This window comes from Podarcis vaucheri (assembly GCF_965113315.1).
Source record: "Podarcis vaucheri genome assembly, chromosome: Z".
Taxonomy (NCBI): Eukaryota; Metazoa; Chordata; class Lepidosauria; order Squamata; family Lacertidae; genus Podarcis; species Podarcis vaucheri.
Genome location: NC_138758.1, coordinates 25,705,662 through 25,726,371, shown reverse-complemented (window position 1 = coordinate 25,726,371; position 20,710 = coordinate 25,705,662). Strand labels below are relative to the sequence as shown.

Here is a 20,710-nt window from a genome sequence, read left to right as displayed (position 1 = left end):
AACTTTTGAAATAATTAATTAATGTAAATGTTGACGATGATGGTGGAATGGTAAATAGAGATTGCTTTAGTTCTTAAAATGATGGAGAGCTTTCAAGTTTACCCAGTGTTGGAGGTGGCATCCCAAAGTGCTATACCAGGGGTCAGCAAACCTTTTCAGCAGGTGGCCGGTCCACTGTCCCTCAGACTTTGTGGGGTGCCGGACTATATTTTGAAGAAAGAAATGAACAAATTCCTATGCCCCACAAATAACCCAGGACATATTCTACTCATGTAAAAACACGCTGATTCCCAGACCGTTCGCAGGCCAGATTGAGAAGGCAATTGGGCCGGATCCAGCCCCCGGGCCTTAGTTTGCCTACCCATGTGCTATATACCTTAAGATCCCAAAACATATTATTGAACCTGTAGAAAATAAATGCATGTTTAAAAGACAAATCTAAGATACTATGGTAAAATAAAAGGACATTATTTTATTTAGATTTAGAAGAAACAGAAGACAGCAATATTCCTGGTGAATAAGAATACAGAACTTAACATCCAAATAATGCAAAAAACATTGATTATGAAACAAAATGTTCTTTCTCATTTTTCCTTTTGGATTACAGAATTTTTGTATATAGTTTCATCTCTTCAAGCTATAGATTTTCCCCTCCACCAAGAAGTTAGTTTTTGCCTTACTAAGAGACAAGATGGTGCTCTTGTGAGAGTTTGAGTTGATGGTTGAATAAAATTATATGTGTTCAAGCTGTAGTGTTTATTATAGATGCTGAGTAAGGCTAATAGTGCTTCACCTAAAAGTTCCATATGGACATTGGATCTCCTAGATATGTAAGGCACGTCTAGCCTGAGCTGTTAGGGTGGATGTAGGTTGGCATCTTAAAACTTTAGGGATGAGCATGTTTCTCTTGTGTTTGTTGCTCACCTATCTTAACTTAGAGAATTGCTACAGTTCATGAGTTAGCACATTCACACTTTTCATTTAGTCTTGCCTTGTTGCACTGTGCTTTAATCAGTGTGTCCATATCTGCTAGTGTACATGGCAACATAAATGAAAAAGGCATGAGCAAACACCAAAACTTCTTATGGAACTGTCTGAACACAGTGCAGAAATAATAACAAAGGATAGTGGAGCCTGAAATAGGTCTACTGCTGCACAAATGAGGTCAGCTAATCTTGCAGCCCTAAAATCATGTTTTGCATGCCTCCCACACTTCTAAAAGATGAGTGAAATGGCTATCCAAGCATCTTTAATCATCACGTTGCCACAGAGCCTTGGTGCCTCTTGGTTACAATGGGAACAATCAAAATTACAAGGGCACTTCTATACATCCAAAGGGTGTTTGGACTTGCTTGAGCAGTCACTGTCCTCTCGTTTTGTGGCACACTTTCATTGGAGGCTTTTAAACAGGCCAGGTGGCCGTCTGTCAGATTGTTTTAGCTTTGCACTGCAGATGATTGGGCTAGATGACCACTGAAACCCCTTCCAAATACAATTCTATGATTCTAGGAGAGTTTTAAAAGTCCTTCCTAAGCATGTGCACAACTTGGGGATGACTTAAAGTAATTCTATGGATCTCTGCCTGTGAATGTCTCCCTTTATTTCCCGAAAGCTGCAGCTTCTGGTTATTCCACAGTGGCCTAACACTGCTACTCAGTGTAGTCAATAACTCTTGATTGTGTCTAGCCATGGTGCAGCATGAGGGACTGAGAAGAGCTGTGGTGCCTTTGAAAGAGCTGAGAGCCCTTTACTATCCTAGGCATGATTGGTAGCCAGAACTGTTGTATGGTAGCAGCAATCCCACCTCACTATACAGCTCAGCCAGTTGAAAGCCCACTGTTAAAATGCTTCAGAATGGGTCTGAGTAAAGAAAGTCTGAGAACTGGTCAATTCCTGGATGGGAAATCTCACATGCCCTATCTTGAGCTCCACAAAATAAAGTTGGGATATACAGTATATTTGTGTGTGTGTGTTTGGCAAGCACCCTCTTAGGCGATGATAGTCCAGAGAAGAAATTTCTTTTCTAAGACTGTGCTTCAGCAAGTTGCTGTAACACCAAACTTCCAGTGCATTGCCCCAGGACTGCAATAATTCTAGGATTCAAATCCCTGCAGTTTAAAGGAAGAGGTAGGTGCTTACAGATTCAGTCGTTCACACATGGTCATCTCAGCACAAGATCTTGAGACAAATGATGTGACATCCTTTCTGAAGTTTCATCATAAGAGAAGAGTTGCTTATACCAAAGGCCCACCTACTCCAGCATCCAGTGCTCACAGGGGTCCTCTACATGCAACAGGATGCTTCTCACTTGTGAATCTTTGCAACAGACACTGGAGCTAATACTTGGCCATCATGCCTAGTAACCAGATAGCCTTCATGAATTTTTATTAGCCCTATTTTAAAGTCATGCAAGTTAGTGGCCATTACTAAATCTTGTGGGTGCAAACTCATCACTTCCAGCTATGCACTGTCTTGAATCTTCCACTATTACTTGACTGCAATTTTCCCCCTAGCCCTGAATTATTCCATAAACATTCATCATTCTCCATCTCTTGGTTTACTCTCCATTTTTTCTAAAGCAAACAGCTCCAAACTGATGGAACATTTTCTCATAAATATGTACTTCCATACCTTGATCTTTTTGGTTGCCATTTCCTGATCCTTCTCTGGTTATATTTCCCATCTCTCATAGGAAGCAATGTTTTCTTAAGAGGATACATGTACATAACCTTAAGAACAGAAAATATGCTTATTGCTTCAAGAGCTATTTTCTCCTACATTCAAATATAATTAATTGACTCTAATTCTATAATCAGGTGACAACTCTTGTCTTTTTGGTGGACTACAACTCTCATCACCCCTGGCCAATGCCCTTACTAGCTGGGGTTGCTGGAAGTTTGAGTCAAGCAACATCTGAAGAGCACCATAGTTGACTCCTGATTTAAACCCATGATCTTGCAGGGATATATCCGGCTAAGACTGGAACATGTCCAATGTCCGTCCACCATCCATCACCCAGTTGGTAGCATTGCTGCACAGATGGACACTTTTTTGGTTCCTAAGAACACCACGCTACAGAACGTTACCTTTAATCCTCACCTTCACCAGCTGTGACCAGGGCCAGGATTAAAAGGTCTGTGTGCAAAGTGCCTTCTGGTTCCTTTTATCCAATTGTGCTTCTGCTCTGAGCTGTACCAGGCCTACTGAGTCTAACCACCATTTGTCTGTCCTGCGGTTCTCCCAATACAGAATTGCTCTGAGACATTGTGGAAAGCTAGGGAGATCCTGCCACTGCATACCCTAGCTTTATTTCCCACAAGGCCCATTAGTGTTCCTGTGTCAGTTGGGCATTAAAAGCAAGAAGCCTTTTTTAATGGGGGGGGCAGCTAGAGTGTGGCAAGAGGCACTGCAAAGATGCACTGCAAGGATGTTGACTCCCAACATTATTTCTGACAGGATGTACATTTGTCAGCAAATGTTTTCCACGTCTGGATTTCAAAAGTTTAACTGCAGCTTGCACAAATGACATTGCAGAAGTGCAGTAGTCTAATCCACCAGCAATTCCTAGGTCATAATTTGCTTGATTTCAGTTAAAATGTCATCTATGTGCAATACAGGAATTAGCGACTTTCCTGTAGTTCACAATGCATTGCCTTGGCAGTGATTCAAATGGACTATTTCCCATCCTGGCTCTATAGAATAATTTATTCACTGTGGATTTGCACAAGAATACCAGTTTGAAAATGCCCAGAATAGTGGGAGACAGACCTTGTTCATATCTGCACCTTAAAAACACCAGTGGATTCTGTTAAAACAGTGCATATGTTTATTATTAATCTACTCTGTACTGGGTTTTTACCACCATGGTTGCTGTATACAGATGTTTGATGGGGTGGGGTGGGGAACAGCAGAGGAAATAAAAACACGGATTTTCCTTTACAAGTTTTGAATGTCACATAATCACATTAACCATTTTGCTAGATACAAGCATAGTTTTCATTCACACACAGCTAAATACAGCGGGGGGGTTTTTGTCACATTTCATTACAGTGCATATAACAGAAAGCTAGGGAAAGTGTACAGTATAATTTTAATCTGGAGGTACTGAGAGATTTTTATTTTTTTTTAATCCAGCATGCAGACTGAGATTCTGAGTTTACCAACAGGCTTGTTTTTATTTTGTCTGTCTTTGCCAGAGAGTGAAAATGAAAGAAAATTCCTTTTTAAAAAGTATTAGCCTCCAGTGTATCTTTCAGTAGTCAAAATGCTAAAACAAGTCAAGAAAAAGATGAGGTTTTTCATTTTACAAAGTCAAACCCCACTTCTATTTGTACAGGAGGAAGTCCCCCTCCCCAGATGATCATTTATATAAGTTGCCTAAAAATATAAGGCATTAGAAAGAGATTACATCATGAGTTTCGATCAGTATTATTGTACGTTTAAAGGTCTTCAATCAAATTTCCTATATATTTTACTTTCTTTTGTAACTCTAATGCAGTATACATTATAAATCAAAGAGTCCAAACATGACCAAACTTTATTCCCTCTATGTGTTTAAAATGTATTTATTGAGGCAGGCAGCAGTTGAACTATATCTAATATGGTTAAAAACAGCAACTGCACTGGGGGGAAATGAAATTTCCCAGTATGCTAGTCTATGGATCCTGACGTAAAACGATGCTGGAATTCTTCATGCTAGTTGCTTTCTTTTGGATTCAACAATATTTTTGCAGCTAAGAGGGCAGTCAAAAAAAAAATTAGAGCCAAAAATCAGCATATAAATGTTATATAAATAGAGAATTGTAGCAAATGTTGGTCCTACTCAGAGCAGGTCCCTTAATTTACATGGGTCCATTGTGAGTAATATTGGTTATTATGCAAAATGTTTAATTCTGAATTCATTTTTAAAGCCAACTTGAAACATACCTGAATCTAGGGTAAAAATCAATGCTTGGCAAATTAATGGCAATGCAGAAATAAATCTATATCTTTTCCTGGGGTATTTATTTGCTGTTAAAAATGTTTTCTCACTACACTAGAATGACTTTGGATAAAAAAAGAGTAAGATTAATTAGAAGATTAATTGATGAGTAAGATTTTTTATCATGACCCTTACAGAGAAAAAAAATGTCTTAAAAGGTTTGAAGCCATGAAGGGAAATAGTATTTGAGTGCTTTTTGAGGGTTGGGTAGAACTGAAATGTATCCAGTGCTGATTTGCTTATGAAACCTAAATTTTAATACATTAAGGTTGCAGTTCTAAACACACCAGGGAGAGAGTCCCGAAGAATGCAATTGGCCTTGCTTCTTAGTAGCCACACTTAGGTTTGTACCATCAGTACGTGAAGGAGAGAGGTCATTCTTGGCATACAGAAGCCCTTATGCTCTTACTGTCTCTGGTTAAAGGGATTTTAGGAGAGCCCCCTTTCTGCAACTTCAGAAAGCTGGTACCAATCCAAATAAACATGTTGTCATCATAATGGATTCAATGGAATGACCCAAATCCAGTGAAAGTTAAATGTGCTGCTCTGAACTCAATAGGACGATAAGTTTCTGAAGAGGCTCTCCTGTGAGCCTCAGCAAAGGGAGTAGGAGCCTTTAAAAAATAATAAGGGGGAAAGACACACTCCCGGAAAACAAGCTTATATCCCAGCCAGATAAGGACTCCGGGAGTCGCCGGACAGCATTTTAAACACCCTCCCTTCCTTTGAGGCTCTTCTAAAGCCCCTTTGAAATCTTGCTGAAGCCATCCAAAACTCGTTGAGGTTATCTAAAACTATTTAAGGCTAATTACAGCGCTCCGAGTTTCCTTCTCAGTCTACAGATATTCCATTCTATCGCCAAAACTTTAACATCAAGAGACATGGGGGGCAGAAACTCCAGTTCTGGAAGGTTTTATGCTTATGCAATTAGGGCTATCCTGGGCAGAGGCCCAGGAAGGCTAAAGGGGGGGGGGGCTTTGCATCTTGATTTCTCAATGTCTAAATGCCATCTGTAAAGAGCTGCCCTCCCTAGACCAACGAGCAATGGCCTTACTTATATCATGGGGAAGATCTAAAGTGTTATTTATAAATGTTTATATTCCTCCAACTAGCTTAAATAATGACATTGATAGCAAGTGGAAAAGATTAGAAACCTTTGTTAAGTTGCTGATTTTGGATTATCCAGGGGCAAAGGTCCAGCCGGTGGGTGATCTAAATGCGAGGCTAGGGCCAGATGACTCCAGTTTAGCAACTAAATACAGGTGCAAAATTGGGTTTCCTGAGACGTCTAGCCCAGAAGCCCACCAGACCCCTAAGGACCAATAGTCAAACTACGCTGGCACCTGCCTTTTCAAATTTTTGAGGACAAGTGCCGTTGTGACTTATTTATGCCTTGTTAATTTATACTGGTCCTTGAGTATAATGGCTAACTTTTTTTGGATTTGAGCCAATATATTTGCATTAAGTATGTTGTGTAGAATTTACATAATAATGTAAGGAGAGCCCTGTTGGATCAGGCCAAAGGCCCAATCTAGTCATTGATTGCCTTATCCTCCATTGATAGTCTTCTCCCCTTTAGAAGCCATCCAAAGAGTGGCCACTACAATGTCTTGTGAGAACGAATTCCATAGTTTTAACTATGCGCCGGGTTGAAGATGTACTATCTTTCCCCTTTCCTGATTCTTCCAAGATTTTAACAGCTAGCATATGAGTTAGTTCTGTGCAGCATATTTATGAAGTTAAAAAGGATAAATTATTTTGCTCTATTAAAAAAAATCACAAAGATAAAGTCAAGGTAAGTGATAAAAGTTGCAAGGAGCTGCACACTTAAGATGCTAGGCATGGGTTTTTTAGAATTGAAAATAGGGATCACCAAGACTTTGGTTAAAGAAGAAGAAACAGCAACAGCATCTTATTTGGGTTATAAATAGTATGAAAGACCACAATATTATCATACAAAAAAGGGAAACTTGTGTTCAAAGATGAAAAGTTTGAAAATGAACCTGCCTGGAATGAAATGAACATGTCAATTTAGCAATCTAAAATAAAATATATATTCAATTCAATTCAGATATAGTAGGACAGAAAATGGGAAGTTTTAAATTAGACTTGGTTACAATGTTTATGATATAACTTCAGTATTAACGGATACTGGTTTTTTCTAGAGGGCTGCAACATAAGTCAATTGCTTAGATTAATTGATTATAAAAGCTTTTTGATCAACTAAAAAGGAGCCCCTAATTAATTGGGTAGTCATTTAATCTTACAATAATTTCTAATGCAAGCTCTTCTATAGATGGAAAGTGCCATTTCAGAAGAACTATGATGCCTGCTGTCCATTCTCTAAAACTGCTGTGCATTGTATCTAAAACAAGGATATGGGCATCTTTGGGCTTCCAGATGTTGTTGGACCACAACTCCCATCATCCCTGACCAACATATGGAGGGCCACAGGTTCCTTATCCCTGCTCTAGTCTAAAGCATTTATGGCATATTCACTGAGCTCAGTTTCTCCCATTCACTATCAGGGTCAGTTCTAAGTTTAGATCATCATCTGTGATCATTGGCCATGCTGGCTGATCTAATAAAATTTGGGGTCCAACAGCATGTGGAGAGCCACAGGTTACCCCACTCCGAACTAAAAAGAATGTATGCCTTTTTCTTTAGAAAACTTTAGAAATTTGTAATTGAAACAGCACAGAGTTCTGTGACACTTTAAAAAGTGACATTCTTTCATTCATTCTTTAAGGTGTCACAAGATACACTGCTGTTTTTGCAGTAACAGCATTTAAGCAAGGCATCTCTAGAAATCCATGCAATAAAAATTCATAAAATTGACTAAAACAACTTTATTTGGGTGACAACCCCAGTTTTCTTCCACCCTAGAGTTTGCTAGGGTGTTAACTTCAAAACTCTTTTGATACCTGGGTTCAACCCTAATGTCAAGCCCAGAAAAATATAACAATTTTCCTTTGATTTTGCCTGTGGCTCCCTTCCCTCACTGATTGCATTCTTGCTTTATAATATCTATGGGTTGGGCTAAAAATTTCTCCTTAACTCCAATGAAAGTGGAAGTTAGGATGGACTAGATTAATTGGGGATTGTTTTTAGCTATTTTTTTGACTCAAGATGAAATGCTGTTCATATCCCATTGCTGTTGCAAGTCTGCAAAAGCCTGGCTGGCAGTGAATGTCATGTGACTATTTGTGTAATTATTATCATCACATGACGAGAAGCAAAATATTATATGGGCCAATGTATATAAAAGTAGATGAGGGCTAGTTTGAAAAACGTCACCCCTCCAAAAACCTGTGTGTGTGTGTGTGTGTGTGTGTGTGTGTGTGTGCGCGCACACACACACACACACACACACACACTTGATGGGGAGGGCTTTTTCAAACTGCCCCTCGTCCACTTTTTCTCCCTGCCTCAATGTGGATATTAGTGGTGTTTATTACAAAGCTAGTTACCCAATTAATTATTGAAAATAAAGACATCGGTATTAGCATTACCCCTAATATGACCTTTGTTGTGCCAAACTTAAAATTCTGTTTCCAGTTCAAACTCACCTGCATCTTTACAAAGTAATGATGTGGGCGGTTCTCTTAAAAGGATCTTCTGTAAGTATAAAGTGTGGAAACGCATGTGAAGGTATAGATTAATTTCATTCTAAATAATTATACCACATTCTTCCCCAACCTGGTACTCTCCGGATGTTCTCTCTCTCTCTCTCTCTCTCCTCCCCCTTCCTGCTTTCAGGCTTGTTCCATCTTAATATCTAGACCATTACACACACTAAGCTTCCTTTCTTTGCACATATGTATATCACTGAGTATCCTGCCAACACATTAGTTTCTTCCTAGGTATTCAGGGTGGCTATTATTGCTTATCTTAATTCATTTGGACTGCTTGCTTTCTTAATTCAGAACTCAACAAGTTTACCCTGAAACAAAGGCCCACTTGAAGCTTTGTAGGCCAGCATTTTATCCAGTTCTGCTTTCAAAGTAAAAGCGTTCCTTCTTGCGCTCCTGACCGCTTTCCTGTGAGTTTCCCAACCACACACCCTCTTCCTTAGTTCTCTCTCTCCTGCTGTTCAGCTCCACCTTCAGATAGTCCTTTTGAACTTGTTTTCCAAAAAAATTCACCCCACAAAACAAAACGAAGAACACCCCCACTTCCCGCTCTTTGGGAAAAGTCTGTGCTCCCCATTTTGATGAGTCCTGCTTCCCTCCCCAGCCTTATTTTCAAGATGTTTGTATTTTAAGAGACCCAAAATTGCCCACTGCAGCTTGCTACTGGTGGGAAGGCTGCATCCCTCTCTGAATTAGGATAAAATAATTTCCCATTTAAGAAATACTGTATGACTGCATATGGCTGAGAATTTCACCATTGCTGATAACAGATTTTACAGCAAATTCAGGAGTGGGGAGCATTTCCAGTTCAATAACTGAAGAAGTAGCACAAACGTTTGGTCTGTCAAATTACTGGAATTGGAACCACCAAGTCTGGCTTGATCAGGAAAACACCAGTCTGTGTTCTATTCATTGCACCACATTTTAACAGTTCTATTCATTGCACTGCATTTTAACAAGAGTGATCTAACACTTTCCCCCCTTTCCTTTTAAAGAGAGTTGGATTATACTGCAGCAATATTGTAGGCATGAAAGCCTTCGCCCCTTCTGCAAAATATGCTTTCCTCTTTGTGTTAACCATCAAGTTCTCATAAAAAGAATGGCAACCATGTTATGTTTTAATCTTCCTAAAAATATATAATAATAAGCCAAGATTTCTGTATCTCCTCCTCCTCTGAATATGTTTCATATTAATAGGCTTCAACACAAAGCACTGAATGACAGATTTATTTAAAACAGGGTTTGTAAAATTCCCTGATATTTACTACCCCTATCGGATCTTTTCTGCTCTTAACGTTACCCCATCTCCTACAATATAAGCATGCATCTGGGTTCATTCCTACATAACAGGGGGTTACAGCCCTTCACGATTCTATTCTTCAGAGGTTCAAAGCACCAGGCATTGGTACTTGCCATACTACTGTCACATTCTCTTCTGTCACACGACAAGTTTGTATAGCAGGGTATGTTTTGGTTAGTAAAGTTCAGCAATAATCTCTCCTTGCTTTCGTTAAGCAATCAGCACAGACATCTCCTGTCTGATTTCACCACCTCTTCTGAGGAGTGAACTACGTTTGGGACAAACCCACTCTTCACCCCTTCCCAGCCCTCCTGGATAGTAATTTCGCCTCTCTTAACAAGCTCATATATGTCTCGAGTCAGGTCGGTGAAAGCTTTCTCCACATTAATGGCATCCCGGGCGGAGGTTTCAATGTACTTCATGCCATAAGCAAGGGCCAGTTTTTCAGCCTCGTGCCGGGTGACTTGCCGCTGAGTGTCTAGGTCGCATTTGTGGCCCACCAAAACGAACACGATCTGGTAAGGCTGGACGTGCACTTTGGTCTCCTCTAGCCACTCGTGAACATTCTGGAAGGACCTGCGGTTTGTAATGTCAAAGAGGAGCAGACCGCCAACTGAGTTCCTGTAGTAGGCTCTGGTAATTGATCTGGAAGAGAGCAGCAGCCCAATGAAGGAAATGAGAATCATTTTCAAGAGGAAAACGCTGGTGGCAATGGCTGGTTTCATGCATCTGAAATAGCCAGTTAAGTGCAAATCCACCCAGAACACAGCCCTTTTGTGCTACACAGCAAAATAAAGGGGGTTTCTACCAGACAACACAAAGATTCTCTGCCCCACCATCTTTTTCTCTTACACAGTCTGGAAAGTTGTTTGTCTGTGCATTATGAATATGTACACCTCTTAAGATATTATGTCCAAAAGTTGCATGGTGGTTGCTAAGACCAAGGAGCAGCTTTTCTATGTTTGAATACAATATAGAATCAAGAAGACATACTGAACCTTTCAGAACTGTACTGATTTTAAAAAAATAATAATTCAAGAGCAACACAGGGTTTGCGGTGGCTAGTACTTTTATCTTTCAATGGACAGTCTAGAAATTGATTCTAGAAAGTGGCTGGATTCCACTCCAATGTCACGGTTGCCACAAGACATTGGAAAATGCGTCTGTTTCATTCCCTCCATAACCACTTTTTTTGCTTTACTTTTCATCTGTCCCAAGCCTGCTCTGCACAGGCCACATCTACTATTTTGCAAAGTAAAAAATATCCCAGATTTTCCTAAGTAGCAGTTTCCTCATTTATAAAATATCAGCTGAACAGGTGATGAGAAAGAGGACCAGTAATCGCCGATCAATTTCAAACCAGCAACGCCCCAAATAAGGCGTACAATTGCGGGGGGGGGGGTATACCCTCACTACAGAAATTGGACCATTTGCTTGGGTAACATGTGGGCTGTAACATACAATGTATGTATTGGGCTGGAGGAAAGAGAAGGAATGGATGTATGGATGCAATTTATATGTGTTTGCAGAATCACACGGTAACTCTGTCTGGGCTGTACCGCTCCAAGTTGCAGGTATGAAGCTGTACATCTTAATGCTGCTCTGTTGTTGTTGTTGTTTTATTGTTAATTGAATTTCTATACCTCCCTTCCTCCAAGGTTCACAGGGTGGTTTACACAAATATTCACACCATAGTAACAAACAATAACCCCCCTGTTGTGGAGACTGTGACAGACTCAAGGTGACCCTGGGAGTGGAGATGCGAAGCCTGGTGCTCCAAAGCCTAAGCCCACTACCTCATGTTGGCCCCACGTTCAAACATTCCAACCCCCACATGCAATCTGAAATGGTGCAGCCCAGCAAAAATTTAGGGACATAAGAAGCTGCTGCCTTATATCATGGCTGTCCACCTGCCTCAGTATAGTTCACACTGAGTTGCAGTGCCTCTTCAAGGTTTCAAGCAAGAGTCTTTCTCCAGCCCTACCTAGACATTGAACCGGGGACCTTCTGCATGAGATGCAGATAGCTTTTTCACTAGATTCCGCCATAGGCCTAAACAGGGCAATAAAGTCTTGGTGTTTCTCCCAGCAGGCTCTGCTTCCACTAAACTGATGGGCCAAGAGTCTGCTAGTTCAAGTCATCCTCAAAATATATGGAGAGACTAGAGTCACTTGGAGGTATTTGTAAACAAAACTCTTGACAATGCATACCACTCCAACCCCCTCACTGCATGTGGTATACAGAGGTTGGCTAGTTTTAGGAATTGGCAAGTGAATGGTGTATATAGAACACTCAACAGACTCCTAGGTTCCACACATCTCTATGAACCTAAGGAGATGTCCAAAGGTGCCCTTTTGCATGCAGAAATTGTATTCTGGTCAAGGAAGCATTGCTTTTCATGAGCCTTCCATAACCTAGAGCTCTCTGGATGTTACTGCACTTCAACTCCCAATAGCCCCAGCCATCATGGCCAATGGTGAGTGATGATGGGAGCTGTAGTCCCAACAGTGCTTGAAGGGCACCGGGGGTAGGGGGGAATGGAGCAGAAAGCTCCTTATGTCCTTATTTTTTCATTTATTACACAAATAGTTTGTGAAACCTGCTGCTGAATGATGGCTTTAAGCAAGGCAATGGTTTTCAACCAGTGTGCCGTGTGGTGCCTTGAATGATGGTCAGGGATGCCCCAGGCAAAACTGGCCTCAGACCCTCTTTCCTTCCCTCTGATGCCTAACTAACTACCAGTCAGTTGCTAATCTCCCTTTCCTAGGCAAGGTTCTGGAGCGAGTGATCACAGACCAGATCCAGAAGCTTTTGGAAGAAGCTGATTTTCTGGATCCATTTCAATCAGGGTTTAGGCCTGGTTTTGGCACAGAAACTGCTTTGGTTGCCCTGTATGATGACCTCTGTTGAGAGAGAGAAGGGAAACATGTCTCTTCTTGATTTCTCAGTGGCTTTCGATACCATTGACCATGGTATCCTTCTGGAGTGACTATCTGAACTAGGGGTGGGTGGCACCGCTTTGTGGTGGTTCCAGTCCTACTTGGATGGTCGTTCCCAGAGGGTGTTGCTTGGGGGATGCTTTTCAACCCAGTGGAACCATTGATGTGGGGTTCCGCAGGGCTCAATCCTATCCCCAACATTGTTTAACATCTATATGAAACTGCTGGGTGGGGTTATCTGGAGGTTCGGAGTACGTTGTCAGCAGTATGCTGATGACACTCAGCTCTAAATCTTCTTTACATCTGCAGGTGAGGCAGCAGAAGTGTCTTGCCTCAGTAATGGACTGGATGAGAGCCAACAAACTGAAGCTCAATCCAGATAAGACTGAGGCAGTTAGTGGGTGGTTCCCTAGACCAGATAGGTGGGAAGTTGCCTGCTCTTGATGGGGTTATACTTCCTCTGAAGGAGCAGGTTCATAGCTTGGGGGTCCTCCTAGATCCTTTGCTGTCGCTCAAGGCTCAAGTGGCCTTGGTGGCCCGGAGTGCCTTCCATCAGCTTCAGCTGGTGGCTCAGCTACACCCCTATCTGGGCAGGGATAGCCTAACTACTGTTGTCTATGCTCTGGTAACCTCAGGGTTAGATTATTGCAATGTGTTATATGTAGGGCTGCCTCTGAAGATAGTTTGGAAACTTCAGCTAGTGCAGAATTCAGCAGCCAGGTTGCTCACTGGAGCAAAACGGTTTGAACATATTACGCTGATTCTGGTCCAACTGCACAGGCTACCAATTAGTTTCATGGGCCCAATTAAAAGTGCTGGTTTTGACCTATAAAGCCTTAAATGACTCAGGACCGCAATACCTCTAGAACTGCCTCCTTCCATATGAAGCTACCTGGACCCTGAGATCATCTTCTGAGGCCTTCCTTTGTGTGCCCCCACCTCGAGAGGTCCGGAGGGTGGCAACATGAGAACAGGCCTTCTCTGCAGTGTCTTCCCATCTGTGCAATGCTCTCCCCTGGGAAGTTCACCTTCATTATACACCTTTAGATGCCAGGCAAAAACATTCCTTTTTAACCAGGCCTTTGGTTGATCTGATTGACATCCTATACCCTTTTAAAATGTGGCTCTTTTTTTGGGGGGGGGGTGTTATTGGGTTGTTGGTTTTATTTTGATTATATATATTGTGCATTTTATGTTGATCTTGTTCTGTTAACCACCCTGAGACCTCTGGGTATAGGGCGGTGTATAAATTCAAATAATAATAATAATAATAATAATAATAATAATAATACCCTCTTGTGTCTCTGCCTCCCCAAGGCTTGCACAGCCGTTTGTTGCAGCAGCTACAAGCTCCCCAGGTGAATGGTGCCTCTGAGGCTAGTCAGGGGGTGTTGGTTGCCAGGAGCTGAGGCAGCCTCGGAGTAAGCAAGCAAGTGGGTAAGGGAGCCCAGCCAGCCAGTCCACCAACCCTTGCTGTTGGGAATAGATAGGCATGTCCCAGGCCCCTGTGGGGCAGTGTGAGGAGCCACCTCTCTTTGGGACAGGGAGGGGCAGCAGCAGCTGCCCAGAGGACTCCCAAGGAGAAGGGAGAGGAGAAGAGGCTTGGGGAGCACTCCACAAGGGACAGTGTTCTGAAAAGGCATGAGGCTGCCAGCTCTGAAGGCAAGGGGTGACATTACTGGGCTCCTGAGCCCCACAGGGGTGCCGCAGAAAGAATGTCGTTGGTCAAGGGAGCCATGCACCCAAAAAGGTTGAAAACCTCTGCATTAAGGGGGTTAGATAAATTGATGAAGGATAAGTATAGCCAAGATGGCTCTTTGCAACTTCCAGGTTCCCAGCACTATGGCACTTAGTGTTGTCTACTGGGGATAGTGGGTGCTTGCCTTTAGTCTGTGCTTGAAGGCTTCCCAGATGCATCTGATTGGCTACCATAGGAACCAGGTAGCTGGACTGGATAGGCCTTTGATATGATCCAAACTAAGTACACCAGAGAGCTGTGCACTGCAAGTGGAAACCATGAGATTTAAATCAAATAATAATGGGACAGCCCAAGACTAGAAATCAGGGTCCAAGAGGAAGGTGACTCAAGAGAGCATCTGTTAAGACCAGCAGCACAGCTGAAATAGTCACAGCATGTCATGTGATTTCTGGGGGAGTAGGGGAACAACATTTTTATTCTTTATTCTTTATGTTTTTCAGCATTCAGTTCAATTGCATTCCTTTTCTGCTTTTCCATTTCCCCCCTGGTTTATTTCCATGGGAGACCCAGTTGGTCTTCTGCTGCTTCTAACTTCTGCGTTTTTCATCCTAATGTCATGCAATTTTCAGGCAATCTGCCACCTCTTCACCTCACCCACCCTAAGCATCAGACTTGCTAATTTTCAGACAGATTGGACAGGTTATCTATTTTAGAGATTTAAAAAAATTAATATATCTGTCAGTTTCCCCACTCTCTGTCCCCATTCTTCTCTATAACGTTTTTCTGACCTGTACTATTTCTCCCCCAGGCTGTTTTCTATATTTCATCCCAACCGGGGGGGGGGGGTCAACTTGAATAAAATATGGGGGACAGGTAAGTGCCACCCCACATAATTGATCACATGACACCGCACCCCCCCCATTTGAATGGCAATACCCATCATCTTTGGGAAGTGCCAGCACCCTTAAATATTTCATTGGGGGTGTGTGTGAAGGGCCCTTGGCCCCTAGGAGTTGGCTCCTATGATCCCAACAGAAATGAATGACGAATGAACGAAACAAAATAAATAAAAATATATTTCTGAACTAATTTTCTTGAATTTCCATCTGTTTCCATAACTAAAGTGAATTGGAAGAATGGAACTTGTTTTTTCATTAAAAAAAATGAATTCAATCCTTGGTGATTCTAAATGGAAACAGTCTAATCAAGCATCCTGCAGCAGAATCGCTGGTGAAACAAAACCTTTCTTTCTCATGTAGCAACTGGAGATTGGCTTCATCCTTGTCCAAATGTAGCTCATGTGTAGAGGGCAAGCAAAATTCCTAAATTCCTCCTCTAGGCCATGCCAGAAATGGAGGGGAAGCATGCAAGCCTGTGAGAGGCTTGTTCCCAGCATAAATAAATAGGTTATCACAATGTCTGAATGCAGCAGCATTACAAAGTCACAAGATATATTAAGCTGAAGGTTTATTAGTTTTGTGGGCACTAAAAACCTGACACTGGAGGCCCATGTGCTGTTCAAATCCCCACACAGCCATGAAACTCATTGCGCAACTTTGGGCTAATCATTCTCTCAGCCTCGCCTGCCTTGTTGGGTTGTTGGGTGGATAAAATGGATGAGCGGACAGAACTGGCTTAGAACTCCTTGGAGGAAATGTGGGATACAAATGTAATAAAGAATTACTGAACTTTTCTGTGTATAAGACTAGGGTTTTGTTTTTTTACTAAAAAACTAATGTTAAAAGGAGGGGGGAGTCCTAGACACAAGGGCAATCTCCCCCCATTTTCTTAATTTTGTGTCCCCCAAAATAGGGGGCATCTTATACACGGGGGCGTGTTATACACGGAAAAATACAGTAGCTTGCTTTCACTTAAGAGAATGGAGACACTACGTATACAGAAGCAATTATACATCCACACTCAGGTTTATTGGGGAGGGGGCGTGGAAAAATGAGATGGTGCACAGTTTCCTTCCTTCCTTTATGTAGGGTCAGAAATGGGTGGAGAAGTGCTATTTTAGTGAGAGAGGGTTGCTTTGTCCCTCATAAACACATTTTTCAATCATGGGGCAGGAAAAAGGACAGGAGGGGCATCTGCTGACTGGGCAACATTTAGTCTGCAAATCACATGTTGCTCCCTCAAGCCAGTTTGGTGTTTGGCTGCCTGCTCTTGACATAGCTCTGAGATTCAGCATCCAGGAACATAGCTTAACATTTTGTAGTTCTTGTGGTTAGTTATGGAGAAAGATTTGGAAATGTGTTGGCCAAATAGTTTAGCAAGGGTGTTGTGGGGAGGAAAGCGACCACAATCCACAAAGTCCCCATGGTGACACAATTTCAGAAGTCGTTATATCCTCAAGGCCTTGTTCAATGAGTAGCTCATGTATGTGCATATCAGGTCGGGAAACCTTTGGCCCTCCAGAACTTGCTGAACAACAAGTCCCATCACCCCCATCCACTGGCTGATGGGAGCTGTAGTTCAGTGACAGCTGGAAAGCCAAATGTTCCTCACACCTGGTGTCTATTAAGAATGGACCTAGATGTTTTTACAGGCATGTGGTACAGTACTCTCAAGGGAGGGGGCTGTACCACTTGGGAAGATACGGAGAAGGAAATCTTCTGTTTGAAGGCACCACTGCATCAAAGCTCCTTGACGCATGTGGAAAGCCTGCATATGAGATCCCCAGTGGCCTGGTTTTCTTCTCTCTTTACATTAGGAGACCCTTACTTGGGCAGCCAGACCCTGAGAAATTGTTAAGGCCAGAGTCTCTTTCTTCCTGTCCAAGATGGTTGCTTGTGGCCTACAAATCTGCACTGTGGGAAAGTTTTCTTGAATAAATCTAGTACAAAACCTCTGCAGTATCAGCCCAGACATGGAGGATGGAGAGGGAAGGGAAGGGCTGGAGCTCAGCAGCAGAGCTACCAGAAGACCCTAGGCTCTGCAAGTAGGGCTGGGGAGACCCCTGCCTGAAACCTTGGAGAATCACTGCCAGTCAGTGTGGACAACATGGAGCCAAATGGACCAATATTCTGGCTCGGTAGAAGGCTGCTGCTTATGTTTCTTTGAGAGGAGGGGCGCTCCTCAGCAGCCTTTGTTGTGCTTCTGGCTCCCTTCAGGATTCAATGAACAGCTGTTAGAAAGATAGGGGTGAGGGAGGGGAGGAAGCTGGGTGTTGTTGTGTGACCTGCTGTGAGATCCCACTTGAAATCCGGACCCCACCCACCCCAAGGCCCCCCACCCGCAGCAAGGTGTCTCTTCTTCCCTCCTACTCTGGCTCCTCCATCTTCAACGACAAAGCAAAATCAAACCGCCACCCAGCCGTCCGGGTCTTCCACCATCCTTCACAATGAAGGCTGTTCTGCAGAAGAGCAAAGATGTTTATGATGGTGGCGGCGAGTAAAAGGGACAGAACTCGGGGCGCAGTTGCAGCCTCCGCCGCGCCGACCTGCCACTCGCCCTACATCCGCACACGACACCCCCCCCCCGGCCCCCAAGCCCCATCCTCAAAAGTGACTCCTCCTCACCTGAATCTCTCCTGTCCGGCGGTGTCCCAGATCTGCAGCTTGATCCTTTTGCCTGGTTCGATCTCCACCAAGCGGGAGAAGAAATCCACACCCACGGTGGGGTCGGAGACTTGGGCGAAGCGCCCTTCGGTGAAGCGGCGGATGAGGCACGATTTGCCCACGGTGGAGTCCCCGATGACGATCAGGCGGAACTGGTAGAGCCAAATGGCCTCCATGCTCCACCTTCCCCAGGCGGGGTAGCTCCGGAGCCGGCGCTTGGTGGTGGTGGTGTCGGTGCCGCCGCCGCTGCGTCTTCGCCCCCGGAGAGACCAACCACGCGGATGCCGGCGAGGCGCACAAGCCTGGCGCAGGGAAGCAGGAGCGAGCCTAATGCAAGCCTTTCATACCCGACCCAGGAGGGCCCCCCGCCACCTCTAGCAACTCGAGGCTGCGCTCCCGACGGCCCGCAAGGCGGATGGGGCGCCGCGTTGGAGAGCGAGGTTGAGGAGCGCGCCGGCGCGCACGCACCGGCCAGTGGGCGGCGTTCCTCTTCCGTCCCCTTTTGCGGCTTCTTCTCGTCTCCTGGGAGAGCGAGCGAGCAGGGGAGAAAAAGGGGGAAGCGACGCGGTCCTTGTCGCAGGAGGTCTTCTCTGGAGGAGGAGGAAGAGGAAGAGGGGCAGGTCCTACAGAACGTGGCCTCGTGGGAGTAGACTCCTAGGCTGGTGCTGCCGGTGTTCCACACACACACACACACACACACACACACACACACACACACACACACACTTCACAGATGTTCCCGCTGAAAGTGGACGGAAAGGTCAGGGGGTCCGAGACTCCTCACCTAAGCGCCTTCTCTCCCCTTCCCTCGAGCCAAAGCAGCACATTTCTTTTTAAAACAAGACAATAACAACGCATCCTTTCTGACCGTCAGCCCGTCACACCGCTCAGCCGAAGAGCCGCCCCTCTCATTTTTGCCAAGGAAGGGGTCTTGCCGTTTGCAATGACAGAAAACGCACGCGCCCCCCTCCTCTCCTCTTTCTCAAGCCCTTGGCTTCGGTGGTGGTGGGTTGCTGTTCTTGTTTAGTTCTTGGTTTTTTTGTTTTTACCCCAAGCCCCCACAAAAGGCTCTCAGCAAGACGACCTCCCGGCTGCTGTCTCAGCGCTCCCCCAGGGATCCGCCAGGCAACCGGTCCTCGGAGAGCTGCAGTAGGAAGGCTCTTAGGAATATTGTCCTCAAACGAGGCTCCATCCTCCACCTAAGGCAGGCCGGATGCTCCAAGCCCGTCCGGGCCTTCTTAGGAGGCAGAGGGGAGCGAAGGACCTGGCAAGGCAGTTACCTTGAAGCTTTCCGTCGGAAATATGTCAGGAGGAAGGAGGGATGCTTCTCAAGGACATCTGGTTAGCACCAGGTGGGTTTCGTTTGCCTCCAAGAGAGTAGAGAACATCCACCTTCCTGTTTGCGTTCTGCCCCCCCCCCCGGAAAAAAGATACCCAGCGCTTCAAAGATGGAGGGGCAGCGAAGGGGAGAGATGCAGGCGAGATCACAGAACTGATGAAATGGCAGCAGCATCAGCACCAAACAGTCTGACTCATCATTGGCATCAGCAGCTTACTGTACTGCCCAGAAGAGAGGAGCCTGCAGGATATTGTTGGTTTTGCCGTTACCACATTGTTTAGAAGTGAAGCGCCCTTAAAATAACAAAACTCAGACCTCTCCCAACAAAGAATAAGATCTCTATAAAAACAAAAACAACCCCCCGCCACCAATTTGCTAACAGATCAGCTCCGGAGAATCAAGAGTCAAGGAGAGCAAAGCAGAGGTTGAGACTGGCAACTATGCCCGGTGTAGAATTAATAATAATCGAGTGACTAAACCACGCACTGCCCGCTCAAGATAGGAATAGTATGCAGTTCAATGGCGCTGGGCTGTAAGACACAAACCATTCTGCCGGCCACTTTTATGGCTCATTTTACTTGAGAGGGCTGTGCTGCACGTTGCACTGTGTGATAGGTAAGAATAATACTAAAAAAAATAATCATACCAGATTCAAATAAAACAACAAAAACCAATGTCCACAACAAATTAGCAAAACGAGCAATAAGCCTTCAACAGCACAGCCTCTGTACCTCCCCACCCCCAATAAATTGGTCTCATTCAATTCACTGCCAAGTAAATGGGCATAGGATTACAGACTAGAACTTTAATGCAGATTAAACATAGCCATTAAAAATGGCTGGTAAATAAAAATGTAGATTGTAATCCTGTAGGCAAAGGACTGTGTTACCATTTTGTTTGGAAACCTTTATCCAGTATTAAGCAATGCTGAGATAGATGGACCGGTGGTCAGATTCCCTACAAGGCTCCTTATAAGCCATATTTCGACTCATGCTTGAAACATTAGTGTTGGTTTAATTAATTAAATTAAATTAAATTGGTTTTAAAATTAAATTGATTTTACTTTTACTCTTTTTAATACCTGTTTTTAAATTTTAATTCTGACGTTTTTATCTCCTTAGAGATGTTTTATCTGCTTGGAGATTTGCTGCTGGTTTGTTTTTGAAATCAAGCAATATTATATATATCGTCTACCTCCTATTGCATCTGTAGGCACTGAATGCAGCCTTTGATCTAATGAAACATAGGAACCTGCCT

General features: G+C 43.7%; 1 protein-coding gene across 1 annotated transcript; it reads right to left on the bottom strand.

Annotated features, from left to right (window-relative positions):
• Nucleotides 1-452: 452 nt before the first annotated feature.
• Nucleotides 453-19,661, bottom strand: RAB39B (RAB39B, member RAS oncogene family). Its single transcript, XM_082208142.1, has 2 exons — nucleotides 18,076-19,661; nucleotides 453-10,558 (listed from the first exon to the last, which is right to left on the bottom strand). The coding sequence occupies exons 1-2, from the start codon at nucleotides 18,288-18,290 to the stop codon at nucleotides 10,132-10,134; spliced, it is 642 nt and encodes a 213-aa protein (XP_082064268.1). The 5' UTR covers nucleotides 18,291-19,661; the 3' UTR covers nucleotides 453-10,131.
• Nucleotides 19,662-20,710: the final 1,049 nt, after the last annotated feature.